At 40.0% G+C, this 14,534-nt stretch overlaps 1 protein-coding gene across 1 annotated transcript; it reads right to left on the bottom strand.

The window, feature by feature from the left end:
- Positions 1-8: 8 nt before the first annotated feature.
- atxn10 (ataxin 10) lies at positions 9-12,749 on the bottom strand. The gene is made up of 11 exons (XM_040035068.1): positions 12,591-12,749; positions 11,840-12,031; positions 11,438-11,523; positions 9,189-9,285; positions 8,919-9,083; positions 8,741-8,821; positions 8,356-8,512; positions 8,069-8,186; positions 7,655-7,839; positions 3,610-3,673; positions 9-1,953 (listed from the first exon to the last, which is right to left on the bottom strand). The coding sequence occupies exons 1-11, from the start codon at positions 12,719-12,721 to the stop codon at positions 1,769-1,771; spliced, it is 1,461 nt and encodes a 486-aa protein (XP_039891002.1). The 5' UTR covers positions 12,722-12,749; the 3' UTR covers positions 9-1,768.
- Between the last annotated feature and the right edge of the window lie 1,785 nt (positions 12,750-14,534).

Below are 14,534 nucleotides of genomic sequence, written 5' to 3'. Positions count from 1 at the left end.
CAAAGAGCTCTTTGATACACGCAGTCCTTTATTATGCATTAAACTCATTATTCATAACCTCATAGTACGACCCAAAGAAAATGAAGCTTTGAAACCCCAACCAGAAGGCACAAGTACATTATAGTAGAGGCCTGTGGTGTAAAATGCTGACATGGGAAACAAGAAATCATGACCTTGACCAATGTGGTACTAATGTGTTAGGAGATGACCACATGGCTGCAGCCATGCCACCTCATTCAGCCAGGCTGACTTGCACAGGCTCTTTCCTGTGAGGCTGAAAAGCATTGCAGCCATTCAGTCAAGTGCGACTAACAGCTGTTTTGTTAGCCGTCTGAAATCCTGGGGACCGGAACCCCATAAGCTCCCTTCACTATGTTGGCGGATCGAGAGGAGAGTCCCACCAATTGTTTCAACACATTTTGTCATTAAAAAATCAGGTGCAGAGCAAACAGGGTGGAGCAGGGTGTTGGCAGGCGCATAAAGCGCTGCTTTGTTGAGTTGTCAGGACCGTTCAGCTTATCCAGCAGCAGGAGGGATGTCATTCTGCAAACTAATGCTTATGGTCCGATTCCTCTCACTCGCTCTGCAGATGCACAATTCCAGTATGTTTTTATCTACTGCCTACTGATGTAGAATTGCTATCACAGGTCAGCAGACCAAACATGGCTACAGCTAAACAGGAAATACAATATTGATGAAATATTCCCGGAAAAGTCTCCGGAGTCTGGTATAATAAATAATAGATTGCTCAAAGTATTGTGAAGTCTAAGTTGGTGTTATTCTAGAATGGTTAGAACTCATCCTGCATGCCATGATCTCTCTAATGACTTAGTTTTAATCATTAATGGATAGAAATAGAAGATTAGGATGAAATTCACAAAACTATGTTAAGTATTTAACTAATACTGTTATAATCCTAAAACAAGAATAACTGGAAAGGCAAGCAAAAACACGGTAAACACACTGGGCCTTGTTTTTAAATAACGACACATGCATTTGTATTACTGCATTTCCCCCATAAATCGCCTTAGCTTATAATATCGTGAATACCATATCTGTGTAGATAAGTGGACATTGGAAATACTTGAACAAGGTCTTCATATCATGACCAAGATGCCTCCATTTAATTAGGTAAGGCAGGGAGGGGGTAGATTACATCATGTTTTGGTCATTCTCTGTTTCATGGTTACTGCAGAAGTCACTATGGGCCTGGGATTAAACCCAAACCCCTGCTGGTATCATCTGTGTCTGTGAAAAGCAAAAAGCCAGGATACTGCAGTGCTCTTTGTCTTTGGATTAAACCGCAAAGCATCAGCCCTGCCAAAAGTTACCAGCATGAGCTCGCCACTAACAAACTCATTTCCCAGACTCGGATCAAGACAAAGCCAGAGCTCCTGGCATCCTGACCTCTGCTTCTATACCACAGATCTTTTGTTTACATAATAGTTTAGGCTTGAGTACCAGCATTACTGAGGTAGAAAAGTACGTTATAGAGCATAATACATACTTTTCTGATCGCACTTTTTTGATTATTGTGTGGGCAGCAGTGTGACTGTTAGCTATCCTGAGCAGGCGCAGATAATATTTGTCTAATACTAAGCAGGCCTATAAGCTGAAGAAGCTGCTTAAGTACTTGGTAACATTCATGAGGCTTTTAACACAAGCTGCATGTTCACCCATTAGCGTACACATTTCATGTATTCCCTTCTACTTTACATGGAAACCTGTTTATGGGTTGAGGACCTTCTTTCTCCTCACAGATGTTTTTTTAGGAGTCTTTCCTCACAGGTTTGAGCAGCAAGGTTCCATCTCGCTCTTCCACCAGGAAACCCAACTCCCTGAGCGCGGAGTAGTCAGCTGTGCCGCAGCGTTCCAAAGTGGCAATCACTTTCTGGTTCTCCGAGTTGTGCTCCAGGAGGTTCCTGATGGTGAAGATTGCCCACTGGCTGATGACTAGAGATGCCCGGTTAAGGACAACAATGTCAAACTTTCTGCTTTAGAGAGTGGAACATGCAGCTGTTCCATCTTTTATTTTTAAACATATTTTTCAATGACTTATTATTTCCTTATTTTCTCCTCATATTTATACAGCTTCAGAGGTAGATCTTCATATTAAAGATGGGAAAAGTTACAAATAATACAGTCAGCATATGTGGAAGCAATCCTTGTTAGACAAAAGCTTGGGAATCAGTTTCTGGCTTTCTCATAGAGAGGGGATCTCCATAATACAGTAAGGCTAAAAGCAGCCCCACCCACCTGCTCTTCAAACCTTGTGTTTCCAAGGGGCAGCCAATGAGAAGAAACCAGGTTTAAAGAGAGATGAATAGCTGAAACTACTCATTTCAGACAAAGGACAAACTGAGGGGTTACACCACAGCCAAGTTTATGAGAACTATGGATGATTTTGAACCGATTAAAAGTGAGCAACAAAACAAAACACATTACTATTGCCTAAAAACAAGCATCCATTTAACACTACTGCATCAATTTAAATCAAAATTTGTGGTCTTATTCAGTCTCTTTTGGAATTAAGTTTTGTATATTTGTACAGTAAAGGCGGTGAGTTTGCACCCCCCAAAAAAAGCCAAAAAAGCAACAACAACAACTTTGCATCGCGCTACAAAGTAGTAGATGTCATGCAAGATGGATCTAGGAAATGATTTGTTATAGAAAGAAAATACAATACCAACAAAACCTGGAAAATAGATCAAGCTCTTTCAACTCATGAGCAGTTTTTATTTTCCCTGGGTCATTGACTTCAAAGACAGCCTAACAAACAAACGGGTTTGCAGACAGGTTGTGTATACTTTGCATTTCAGGTCACCCCATACACACTTTTTTTTCTAGATAACTACATTTTCTAGACAGGATGTAATGGTAGATAGACTGGGTTGTGGTTCTGTGTGTGTGGATGTGTCGGTAAGCAGACATGAAAGATAAACATGGGAACAAAACCAATGACCTGAAGACATATGCGGTTTCTCAAAGACTGTCAAAAAGTTGTGACAAAGATACATTATATGTGAGCTCCCTCCAGTTTAAAGTCAGGGTTTGTGGGTCTGATGAATGTGGTGCTGGAAGCGTCACTTTCTTTTAGTGCAATAAATAAGTGAAAACTGGAGCTCCGCAGTGTACCAACTGTTTATTTTCTTTCTTCCAAGGTCTGCTGGTACCCATCAGCTAATTGAATCAAGCCCAATAAAGTGTAACTCCACTGGATAGAAGAAGAAAGTTTAGCATTTTACTTTAGTTGTGTATTAAACTGGATTTAAAGTTTACAAAACAAAATTTGCATGTTGAATTAGCCATTTTAACACCAACTGCAACCCATCACATGATACTGTCAACCATCTGCAAGCACAGCAACATAACTCTCTTCACATTTCGGCACTCTTTCCTTGCCAGCCAGTACACGCTGCAACAATTAAAGCTCAATGCAAAGTTGTGCAGGCAAGCCCACTACCTTTACTGTACAAATATACAAATATACAAAGCTTAATTGCAAAAGAGCCCACAAACTTTTTGCTTAAATATGAAGAATGATTTAAATAAACATGAAATATGGCTACATTACCACAGCTTCATATTTATACTTCACAGAAAGGATACAAGGATTGTTGCTGTCAATGTTGCAGTTATCCAAGATGAGGGAGATGCCTTCAAGTTCTCGCACCTATGGGATATAAGAAAATGATATCAAATATAGAGTAACTCAGCTGCCAGGTCCCCAGCTAATTTCACAGTGTTACCTTCTAATGAATTAGAATGTAATTAATTACCCAATTTCTTTTGCTTGTTTTCACTGTTGTTTGTTCAACTTTAACGGTAATATATTACTGTAACGTAACGTGAGGCGTTGTTGACTACTTGATTCATTATCATCGCTTCACCTGTCGGCTCAGCAGGTGTACTCGCAGTGAAACTGAGAGCAGAATGAGGCAAAACTAGCACAACTATAAATGACAGCAGTAAGCAGCTGCCTGATGACTCTCACATTGAACCAATATGAGACCAGTGTAAATAAATCGTCAAATGCCAATTTAGTATATTTATCCTTGGAGGTCATTTATTCCCAAATTCTACTTTCCAAAATCAGGAAAAAAATAGAGCCTGATATAGCTTGATACAAAATGATTTTGGCTGCTCCATCCACCTCCATCTCAAACTATCCTCAGCATCCTCTTTTTAAACCAGACCTCTCTGTGGATCCGCCTTCATTACGTCCATGAATCGTCTCTCTGGTCTTCCTCTTTTTCTCCAGGCTGGCAGCTCCATCGTCAATATCTTTAATGAAATATATCCACTGTCCCTCCTCTGCACATGTCCAAACCAGCTCAGCCTTGTGTCTCTAACTTTGAACTGTCCCTCTGATGTACACTTTCCCAGTCTTGTCCATCCCTGTCACTGCAGCTACTACAGCTAAGCACATCAATTTTGTTCTTGAAAATCAACCAGTACCACTCACACCTCAGGTATGTCAACTGGACCGACTTGAATAACACATTATTTTTAATTTAACACTGATATTGGATCAGTACTCAGCATCTGCTGAAGTAAAAACATTTACATATCAAGACTACAAACTGTCTATTGTTTATGCAAGAATAAAACCAGATACTCTTAATGAGATGACTTATTAAGTGAACAAAACTATAGCAAAAGGTCTTGCTGTACAGTCTCTAGTTACTTTATATCTCTTTTTCAGGAGGAAATAAATCTGTATAAACTTACTTAAACAGATACTTTATATCCAAGATTTACTAAAAGAATTTGTGAGACGTTTATCGAGGTTCACGATTCGAGTTAAGAAACAGCAGACAAAGGAACAGTACAGAGATGCCCTTAGCAGAGCCTCACATCCATGCAAACAAAGCAGTGTGGTTGTGGGTTAGTCTAAGAGCACCACAACAGGACAATCTGTTCTTTATCATGTGTCTCATTCTATAGGCTTAATTGTTGTATTTGCTTTCTGATGCCCTCCGCACGCCGTTGCGGTTACTCTCCAAACACACTGGAGCAACAGAACAAGACAAAGTGCTGAGTTACAGAAAATGGAAATGTCATTTACACTGTCAAAGAAACACAGAGCACGCAGGTCTGCGTTTTCCACTTTAGGAATCATTGTCTGAAGTTACTGAAATTATATTTAAACTCATAAAAGGGATGAATAACAAGCAGCTGGACCCTGACTTTCAGTCCGGCACAAGCAGTTCCTCGCTTCGCATGCACATCTTAAATTACAATCTCTCCCAAAGGTGAACAGAACGACATTTGGTTTACTGGAAGAAATCTGGGTGAAAACAGATACGTGGTGATTTCTGACCACTGACAGACCACAGATCAGCATCCATAAATATTATACAGGGGCCAACTGAGGGTGGCCATCCCACAAGCATTCCACAAATCTGTTCCTATTAAGTACAGCCGAGTCTACAAAGTGATGTTGATACTGTCTGCTTTATTACCCATCTGTGCTTTACGCTGATAGCTGCATGCTGAAAGAAGTCAATTGAGAAAAACTGATAAGATTTCTAAAATAAACAAGAAGCTAATGTTTCACATTTGAGCGGAAAACCGAGTTGTGTTGAAAGAACCCACAGCCTCTCGCTCAATTAGACTTTGCACTCGTTTGCACTCCTCAGGAGATTTGGTTTGAGGTTGCATGCAGCAGCCCATTTACTAGAACCTGCCTCTGAGCATGATCATTTAGTGGAGAGGTCAAACAAAGCAAACTAATTCAGGTGGGCCTCCCAAACCTCGCAGTCACATTTACACTTTTGACCCTCCAACTGTGTTGGACTGATTAAGGGTATTTGTTTAAATGCTAGGAGACCAAGGATCGCATTAGAAGGGCAGACCAGCAGGCTAGAATAAATGTAAGCAAAGAAAAACATTTAAATTTTAGGGTTTGTAAATATTTTCCTTTTCTAAATTCGATAATTGTTCTAAACCATAATTTCCTGACAGAACTATCGGTACATATTATAAAACTAACCAAAGAGGCTTTGGGCAATTTTCAATATGCTAATGTGTCTCCCCGCTTCCTTCACTTGACTCGTCCTTGTGTCTTACCTCCTCCTACTGAGGATGGGAGAGAGACAAGGAAGAGAAGCATATAAGCACCGACATTTACTAATGATGAGAATATCCACATTCCCACGTATAAAACCTTACCGCTGCTCATCTTTCACAGCTAGATAGCTAGCACGTACAGGTAGGAATCAACAGGCACCACGTGATAAGATATCATGACAATATGATGTTTTACATTTTGCAATATGCTGAGTGTTGCAATAACATATTTTGTGATTTATTTTTTTGTAGCTGAAAATGATGTCCTAAAGTTAACTTTCTTTTCGGATAAAAAGATACTGACAAAAGTTATCTCACTTCAGTTATTTTTCTACTGCAAAATGAAATATTCAAGCACACAAACACTGTCACCGAAACCTGCCATCCATGCTGCCGGACAGAGTCAGTCTCCTGTCACTTTACAATTACATGGTGTCAAGCAAGCAATTACATGTAACCCATTTCTGACAATACAGCAATTATCTGTAATAAATAGGCACATAGTGCTGTCTGTTGCAGTCTGCATAGACAAAAAAAAAAAAAAATGTAAGTATCACATTTGCTCTCAGCAACCTTCCTGTTCTACAGGAATATAACCAGAATGCAACCACTCAGCTGAGTCAAGTCCCCTCAAATTGTGCTCATTCAGACTGATAGTAGTGTGTTGGTAGTCTTCCTGCATTTATAAATTAAACAGCAATTATTTAAAGTAATCTCTCAGAGAGTGACTGCAGTCATTCCAAGTCAGACTGCAACCGTTTGCAGAACAGCTTCCTATCAGGCGACCTGTGCTCTGCGCAGCCATTTAGTACAATATGAAAAAAGTCAATACAATCACCAGTCAGCCAGCTATGTTTTTGTAGATGCAAGGTGGTTGCTGTCCTATTTTTACTGTGACTGAGTCATTAGCTTGCTCTGAATTAGAAGGTAGCGTTGTTTGCTCAGCTAACATTTATCTCATGAAGATGGTGCATGAGATAAGCCATCTTTTTCAAAGTATCCTCACAGTATTATTTAATAAAATACTGATTTTTTGCTGTACCTCTATTGACAATAATGGCAAGGAAAATATTGTGATACCATACTGCATAGATTGTTCCTCTCCCCTACTAGATAGATAGATAGAAAAAAATAGCTAAAGTGCTTGAGCAGATTTCCCCACCTAACAGTTATTTCAAAATACCTCCGGGTACTTATTTGGGCAGCTATTTTGAAGCTTTACTTAAAGAACCGCTTCAGATGTGACAGATTTAAGTCTAAGACTCTGTGAGTGTCTGTCTCTGACAGATAGGTAGACAGACATAAAGTTCTCTTTATGTCCCACTAATAGTATAATCATGAAATACTGTATGTAAATTCTCAACATATTTAAAATGGCAGCATATGAAGGACTCTGAGGTGCAGAAGTAAGATTTTTAGGTCAAGGAAAGACAGAGGACAAGTGGAAATATGACTCAGCACATTGAGCTACCTCTGATCTGGAAATTATGGCTTACAGCAAAATTTTCATTCACTCTTCGTCACAGTTGTTATCAAGTACCACCACAAACTTCCATCCCTGCACTCATTCATTTGTCCAAACCTTGTTCTGGTTGTTGGTATTGCTGTGGCAGAGGTTTCCAATGAGCCTGATGAGGTGTGCCTTAAAGCTGATGACAGGAGAATAAGAAGAAGAGTCTCCATCTCCACTGAAGGAGGAGAAGTTCTGAGCAGCACTGAAAATATTCTTGCTGGCCTTCCCAGTGGCGTGTACCTGCTCCAGGAGCTCTGCATGGACAGTTTGTGACAGACAACAGGAAAAGCAGAACACCTTCTGAGAAGCAGCATAAAGCTATTCAGATTATAGCTGATTTTGACAAATGAGATTCTGCTTTTCTCCTTTAAGAAACAGATTAAATGATAAACCTCAAACTTTCCAGCATTTGGACTTTGCGGGCTGTTTAATGTAATGTCTGCTGTTGCTCGGTTGTTGACTTAATGGCTGTTTTTCATTTACCAACAGTAGTTACTAGAAGGTCTGGATGATCCTGTAGGAACATGAACTGCTTGTGGTCTGAGGTCATCTCACACAGCACATCCAGCAGACTAATCACTGTTAGTGCCTCCTGCAGGACCTGCAGGGGATTGCAACAAACGGGGGGCAGTCCACAGAGTAAGAATCTTTTGAGACACAATACTGAGTCAAAATGACTGAAACATAGGTTAATTCATTTCACACAGGGTAAGACTAACAAACGCAGGGTGAAAAACCCGCGGAAATTGTGTTGAATTTATGATCTGTACCTCATCACTGGACGCAGAACCCGTAGCAAGTGTGAGCACAGCACCACAACCTTTCTGGAAGGAAGTGGCCAGGAAACGAGCCACACTGGGAGGGATGCCACAGTCTTCTGAGCCCTCCTCTCTTAGCTGGGCTAAAAGTAGCTCTAATAAAGTAACTCTGAAAAACAAAATGTACATCTATATGAAGCATCCATAGTTTTTATTTAAATATTAGCTGTTTTTACTACTATTCTGTGCATCAATTCTCTGCAGTGCAAAAACCAAACAAACTAAAATAATAATAGGTTGAAAGGTGTTGTAGCATACATTTAACCATATCTTTATTTTTACAATTCTGTTTGAATGAGTTGTTCATGTTTTTGTCCAAACAACAAAAATGAAGTACCTATCATGGTGAGACATTTCAGAGTACATGTTCTCCACCAGCGATGAAGACTTCAGGAAATGCTGTGTTGCAATCAGCACTCTGAAAAATCAATAAATAGCAAAGGGAAAGTAGCACTTAAATATGCCCTTAATGCATAACAACAGTTTTCAAGTTAGTACCATAATGATGCACTTACGTCCAGTCCAGCTCAGGCTGAGTCCTGCAGAGCTCCATCACCCTGAGAGCCAGCTCAATGTTCTGTGGCTTGGACAAATCTTCCACCTTGGCCTCATCCAGGCATGTGTGGATTACCATCGAGGTGTAGTTCACGGTCTTCTCATCGTCAGTGCTAAGCAGCTGCCTGTTTGGATACGTTCGGGTTGACAGAATTACCAATATAGAATCTGCATGTGATTTTGGAGTCAAACAAAAAGATGAGGGTGAGATTTTGGCACACAGAACTTACAGGAAAAGGTCTGGGAAGCTTATCATCCAAATGTCATCTTTGCACAACTGGTTACCAACAGCCAAGTTACCAAGAAACTGGATGCCACAGCGAAGAGCTGAGCCACAGAAAACCGATCAAAAATAAGAAAAAACATTCAACATTCATTCAACATTCATTTTCCTCCATGGTGTATTGCTTTTATGTCCCTCTAGACTGTTAAAGTTTTTTGCCTACTCTTGAATACAAAAGAACTTGACAGAACGTTTTCTTGTAAAACTCAAAGAACCCTAAAAAAAGAAAAAAGAAAAACAGCTCTTGATAGTGACATCGTGACAGGATGTAAACATTAATGACATCCTCCCCTAACCTGAGCTGTAATATTAGTTGGATGCACACTTCTTCTGGTTGGCGGATGTAGACTGTTGACAGAAAATAGTTCTTATATGAAACTGCCTACACAAAAGGCATAATATTTTTTTGACTAGTCAAAGTCATAATTTCTTTTACAATTTGAGCACCACAAGACAAAAACAGCACAATCTACTTCCATCTCTAACAACCTCTATAGCTCACTTCAAAACAATTTAGTTGGCTTTGAAAGGGACAAAGGAAAAACACATAAGTACTAGGGGTGCACGATACATTCAGGTCGGTTCTTCGAATTGTTACGTTCGATATTTTTTGATACGTTCATGCCTTTTAATTGTCATTATAATATATAATTGTAAGTTTAAATTTACCTCCTGAGCGTGTTTTTTATTTTGACAGCGAATGCGCACCTGCAGACCACTTATGTGCAGCCCTGGTTATTTAGCTCGTCATATTGCAGCCACAGAAATTATTTTGTCCATGAAACCATAAAGCTGCACTTTCTTTTTGCCTTATAGTCTGATTTGTCATAACTTCTCCGTTTTGTGGTAAGCTCTTCTTTGGCTGTCACTTCTTCACCCTGACCTGTCTTATTTGGCTCAGCAGAACTAAAATATATATTGTGCTGCTTTTACACACGCACTCACATAAGCTCAGCGATTCTCTGCGCGATCAACCTCTCACATGTTTAAGCTTGCTGCGGGAGATTTCACTTGTCATGTTTGCATAGTAAGCTAACGATTAATAAGACGATGTCAGAGGAATTGGTGCACAAATTATCATCACTCACAGATCAGTGCTGTCGCTCTCTATACACAGTTCGCACGATTGCAAAGTGAAAGCAAAAAAACAAGCGCAAATTCAAACGCGATTACAATATGTCACATATTGACAGTGGCTCACCGATGCCAATGACATAATTACCCAGCTACATTTCTGAAAGAATGCAAAAGCATTGACATATATTTTTCCTTCCTACAATAGCCGGACGGGCAGGGAAGAGATAGATTTTGGTAGCCCGACTGAAAAAATCGCTAGCTCCAGGACGTCGGGCTAGCGATATTGCAAGCCCTGTATCTGATTGAGGAATCACTCATCTTTGGAAAAGAGAGTTTATTACAGAGAAATGTCTCTTTCCAAAATAAAAGCTATACTATCCGCTTCTTCTGGGCTATATTCTCAGCAGCATAAGGAGAATCATGTGCTAACAGCTGTCTAAATGACTCGGCTAAAGTTAGTAGCATGCTTGTTGTTTTTGTCTTTGCACTAGGATGATGTCGGCGTAAATGTGCAGTCATATTCGTTGTGTTCCCACTAGTGCTTTCAGGTTGATCTCATTGAAATGACCTTAACGCCACAACACGGCAAATCTCCGTTAACGAGCTACCCCTGCGTGGGGCTAGACGGCCAACACGTTAACGAGCTAACTGCGCTAACACACTAGTTCCCACCCATGTAATTGAGCATTGCATGGCACATCCAACATACTGTTTTACTTTAGTCCATGACTCGCTTACCTTCAGGGTCATACCTCACATGAAAACCAAAATAATTCCAAACGCCAGATCTGAATGTTGCAAGTAGAGCTTAACTTCTGTCTTGCTAGCTTGCCCTGCGCTCTTCCTTCTGACTATGCTGTCTGTGTTGAGCGCTCAGTGGATCTGCGCTCGACAGTGCAGCCTAGGCGGAGTAGTCGAACGCAGATTCACTGAGCGCTCAACACAGACAGCATCGTCAGAAGGAAAGTTGATAAAATAAATTACAAATGTTGTATTGTTCGATACATATGCGTACCGAACCGAAAGCACTGTATCGAACGGTTCAATATCGATACGAATATCGTTGCACCCCTAATAAGTACTGTACCTTAAGCATCAGTAGCTGAATTTTAGACTTACGTTCGAAGATGGTATCTGGAATCTCCATATTTACAGTAGATAAAAATCTCAGGAGTTTGAGGGATACATCAATGAAACCAAGTTCCCTAGTTGACAAAGACACATTATGTCAAGTGTTTCTTTGTCTTAAGAAAGGAGGCGCCCAATAATCTAACAAACTTTGACATAATATTATAATAAACTGCAAAAATAGCACTTCAACAAATCCTGCAATTGCAAAGATATAATTGTACAAGTTCCTTAAACATAAACTGCCAAATTTTAGCAGGAAAAATGCTCAAGAAGGATTTTTAGCAGAGTTTCCAAATAAATCAGTCACTAAACTCTATGACCATTGTTTACTTAATTAATTTGTATTTTCTGAAAGATCCCCCTCATGCTGCTTTGTGACGTCGGGGATACCTGAGCAGACTCTGGTTACGTATACTCTGGACACAGGAGTTCCTCTGAGCTCTGAAGCACTCTGCGGTCAGCTGGAGCTGCAGGGTAAAGGTCTGCACATCCTCACTGTCCAAGCCGGCAGCCTGCAGCTCTTCACAGAGTCTGGTCAGGACCTTCACAAGAGTGGAGAATGTCTTCTCCTCCACAGCATCTCTGACAACGACAAACAGGTGAACAAATACACAATATTCATTTCATTTGCAGTACTCTCACTGGGAGACCACCAGATATAAAACACAGATGTAGTTAATAACGCGGTATTTGCACTACATTAGCTGGATCTTGCGTGAAACACTGTCTTTTTTCCATTAAGAAAAAAATAAACATGAAGTTTACAATTTGAATCCAATGTGCGGGATACTCCTGTGCTACAAATACTACAGAAGGGAGCATAATGTCACGTGCACAGGCCGTTAAATTTTAATAAGCAGAGTTAGCTCCTGCACAGGAAAAACAATGCCAGTAATGCTTAAAAATGTGCTTTTAGTACAAAACCAAGTATTTAAGCTATACTGCTGATATGTGTTAGTTTAGTTTTTTTATGCTGCAGCGACAATTATTAGGTCTGAATGAGTTCAGAAACCGGGCGTGCCGTTATATTTGGCTGTGCGTAGTTGACAGTTGGGTATTTTCAAGTTACTGTTAGCTTAGCCGGACCGCACTGATACGGCCCATTTCCGTATAAAACATAAATAAATTACCCAGACCTCACCTGTATTCGACATCCCGCAGCGCAGCTGTAAATGTTTTTAAAGTCTGCAAGTGTTCAGGTCCGTGTTTTTCATTTAAAATGCCAGCGATGGACGCTGAGGTCCCCAAAATGATGTCGGTGGAAGCTGCCATGTTTGCCTGTTTCACGCTTGTGGGCGGGACGTCCGGAAAACTCTTTAAGACATTATTGGTTCAAATCAGTATGGGGCGGGGACTGAGCATGTGCTGCTGTTTTCTTGGTGAAGAAGAGTCCCCTAGACTGCTGTGTAATGAAGGCTGTGACTGCAAATAGACTCTACAGAATGAATTTTCATGTGTTTTTGGATAAAACTGTGGGGGGAAATGACTTAACTATTCTGTGTTTCACTGTAATGATTTGATTAAGCACTTAGCACTGAGAAAGACAGAAGTAAATATAGAACTGATGAGAGCCATCAAGCTTCTGGAGACCAAGGTTATTTTAGTTAACTTAAAAAAAGGTACAAACTAAAAATACATATGAAATAACATTTTAGTTGACTAAAATAAAACAAATAAAACATAGACTTAAATGTAAAACTAACTGCAATTATTTTATGAACTTGGAAAACTAACTAAATTTGTTTGTTTTTTTTAAAATAGAGAGACCAAACTCTATTTAATCTAGTCTAATTTTGTACCCATTATAACCTCCCTAAAATTGCTATAGGCTGCAGCTGCATTCACATCTCAAATCCATTCACCAAAACCAACATTTGAAAAGTTCAAATGTCAATCCATTCAACCCAGATAATTTATAGAACAGCTACTGCAACTGCAGCTACAAAGCCGCAAGACAAGCCTTTGTGATTTCCATGTAGAGTGGCAAATTTTAGATTACAGATCCATTATGGTTCTCCCTTGTATTTCCACTGGCCTGGAACAGCACAGCAGCGGTGAAAAGCAGCTCGCTGCTGAGAAGAGTTGATTACGGATGGTAGGAAGCATCCACCTCAAGCAATTTGTCAGCCTTAAAATGAGGCAATGAAAGAAGCAAACATTCCCTTTATAGAATTCCCATTATTCATTTTTCAAGTGGAATAACTGGAAATATCCTCACAAACTGGAAATGCTGTGGCATGATCGGGGAATCTGAAGAGTTGAGTTACAGGAAAAACAGGACATCCTATCAGGGTTCAGCCATTCTAGAAACCTCAGTAATGTTAACTAGACGGCGGCTGGTTTAGTCTGCTGTGGCAGACGATCTAGCTCTCTCGGAAAAAGAAAAAACAAAAACATCAAGACAATCAACCACACACACAGTTTTTATTATTCACAGATGGTCGGGCATTTTGCCTGTACAAAACACAATCAGCGTTGTTAAATGAAACACTTTAATACCAAGTGAATCATGTCATATTTGGTCTTCCAAGACAGAGAAAAATGCAAGGAGAAATGAAATGGCTCCTTGTGTCGAGCAGCAGTTTGTCACAGCGGCACTCACGACAGCAAACTGAGCTGAACCTAAACACAGCGCACAGTGGTTAAGGAAATTATAAATGTTTATTTGCACCCTGATGGTCTAATACCAGAGCCTGTTTCATTCCACTCTTGTAAAATCCATGTTTCAACACATCTGGCATAGCGCTAACAAAGGAGAAATTCATTTGTGGTGTGAACATTTTCAGCCATGCGTGAAGTGTGGCTCTGTGAAGACGGGCTTCAATTCAGACATTCGTGGACTCAACATTATGTAACCTTCTAATTTTCATCCCCCCGAGTGCTCTAATTTGTGGTTTTGAGTGAAAGGCTGCGGTTGAATAGTTATTTGCTGCTCTGAATGAATGAAAATCTCTGTTATGTGACATACATGAAACAAAAGTAAAAGTATTTAGGATACTGTAGTGTTAACACAACACAAAATAGTTTCCTTAAGGCACTTGATATTGTAAGGTAAAGACAGCTACAGTAATACAGAGAGAAACCC

This window comes from Simochromis diagramma, unplaced genomic scaffold (genome assembly GCF_900408965.1).
Source record: "Simochromis diagramma unplaced genomic scaffold, fSimDia1.1 OVJJ01000816.1, whole genome shotgun sequence".
NCBI classification, from domain to species: Eukaryota; Metazoa; Chordata; class Actinopteri; order Cichliformes; family Cichlidae; genus Simochromis; species Simochromis diagramma.
Note: the sequence above shows the minus strand (reverse complement) of the source record. Positions and strands in the feature narration are given on the sequence as shown.